At 38.7% G+C, this 1,281-nt stretch overlaps 1 protein-coding gene across 4 annotated transcripts in view; it reads right to left on the bottom strand.

Moving 5' to 3' along the window:
• phactr1 (phosphatase and actin regulator 1) overlaps window positions 1-1,281 on the bottom strand; it is a 22,608-nt gene that overhangs the window by 2,639 nt on the left and 18,688 nt on the right. For all 4 annotated transcript variants that reach the window (XM_016466342.1, XM_016466341.1, XM_016466339.1 and 1 more), the window contains exons 10-12: window positions 949-1,004; window positions 808-869; window positions 517-657 (exon numbers count right to left, since the gene is read on the bottom strand). In XM_016466342.1, coding sequence (XP_016321828.1) covers window positions 517-657; window positions 808-869; window positions 949-1,004 — 259 coding nt within the window. The remainder of the gene's footprint in view (window positions 1-516; window positions 658-807; window positions 870-948; window positions 1,005-1,281) is intronic.

Below are 1,281 nucleotides of genomic sequence, written 5' to 3' on the forward strand. Positions count from 1 at the left end.
TATATAGTGTGAAATTCTAGTACTTATGACATATATAAATAATTATGATATATAATTAATAATAGTAATAATAATTATTGTTGTGATTTTCCTTATTAGAAATATATTACTACTTTAATAATACTATTGTACTGTAAGAAATTGATTGAAAATTAAAATAGGAACAGTAATTATATATATATATATATATATATATGTGGCCCTGGAGCACAAAAGCAGTCTGAAGTCGCTGGGGGATATTTGTAGCAATAGCCAACAATACATTGTGTGGGTCAAAATATTGATTTTTCTTTAATTATTCAGCTTTCAGATGATGTATAAATCTCAATTTTTAAAAATTTACCATTATGACTGGTTTTATGGTCCAGGGTCACACACATATATATATATATACACATAGTTTTTTAAAAATGCAATATTCTGCTAATTACAATGTAACATTTATGCTTTAATTTTCAAACGTGAAAGCATCAAGTTTTTATTTAGTCAGAGAAGCTCAGGGTGATGGAGATGAACCTTATCAGCAGCAGTGAGTCTGGTCCAGGGTTTGTCCGCGCGCCGGTCGTAATCCTGAGCTTCTGCCACCTCCACGTAATCACTGAAGCGGATGAGAATCTTGGCCTCTCTGAGCTCCTCCACGGTGGGCCTCTGACTCAACTGAACACACACACAGAGAAACACACTCCTGAAGACGTTGCGTAACTCGCATCTAATGTGTGCCGTGACCCAGAATAGTTGGTTGCTATAGGAACAGAGTCCGGGAAAAGCCAAAAAAGCTCTGGTTTGGGGAAAATCTCCTGCTCTCACCTTCCTGGAGAGCCGTTTCTTCAGCTCGCGCTTCTCCTCCAGCTCCTCCTGCTCGTTCCGCGCTGAACACACAATCAGACACATTCACTCACAACATGAAGCTTTCCTCATCATACTCATACTGGAGTCTGTGAGACGTACGTTTGAGGATGTTCCTCTGCTCCAGCTCTTCTGCTGACGGTCTCTGGCTCAGACGACTGGAGACAGATGATTTAGATCATTTAAAAAGCACACAAACATCCTAACCTGATAATAAAGCAATTTAATCACTCAAAAAGACATAACAACATTTTGCTGCTCAGTTTGCTTTCATTTCAAGAAGTATAGCTGTGTGTGTGTGTGTGTGTGTGTGTGTGTTGAGGTGGGGGTGTTAGTTCGTTTGAGATTCCCTCTTTTCTTCGCTTTCAAATGACTTGTAAAAGTGCCGTGCGCATTTTACTTTCACTTTCAAATTAGTGGCATTCCGGCGTTGAT

Source organism: Sinocyclocheilus anshuiensis, unplaced genomic scaffold (genome assembly GCF_001515605.1).
Source record: "Sinocyclocheilus anshuiensis isolate Anshui unplaced genomic scaffold, SAMN03320099.WGS_v1.1 scaffold540, whole genome shotgun sequence".
NCBI lineage: Eukaryota > Metazoa > Chordata > Actinopteri > Cypriniformes > Cyprinidae > Sinocyclocheilus > Sinocyclocheilus anshuiensis.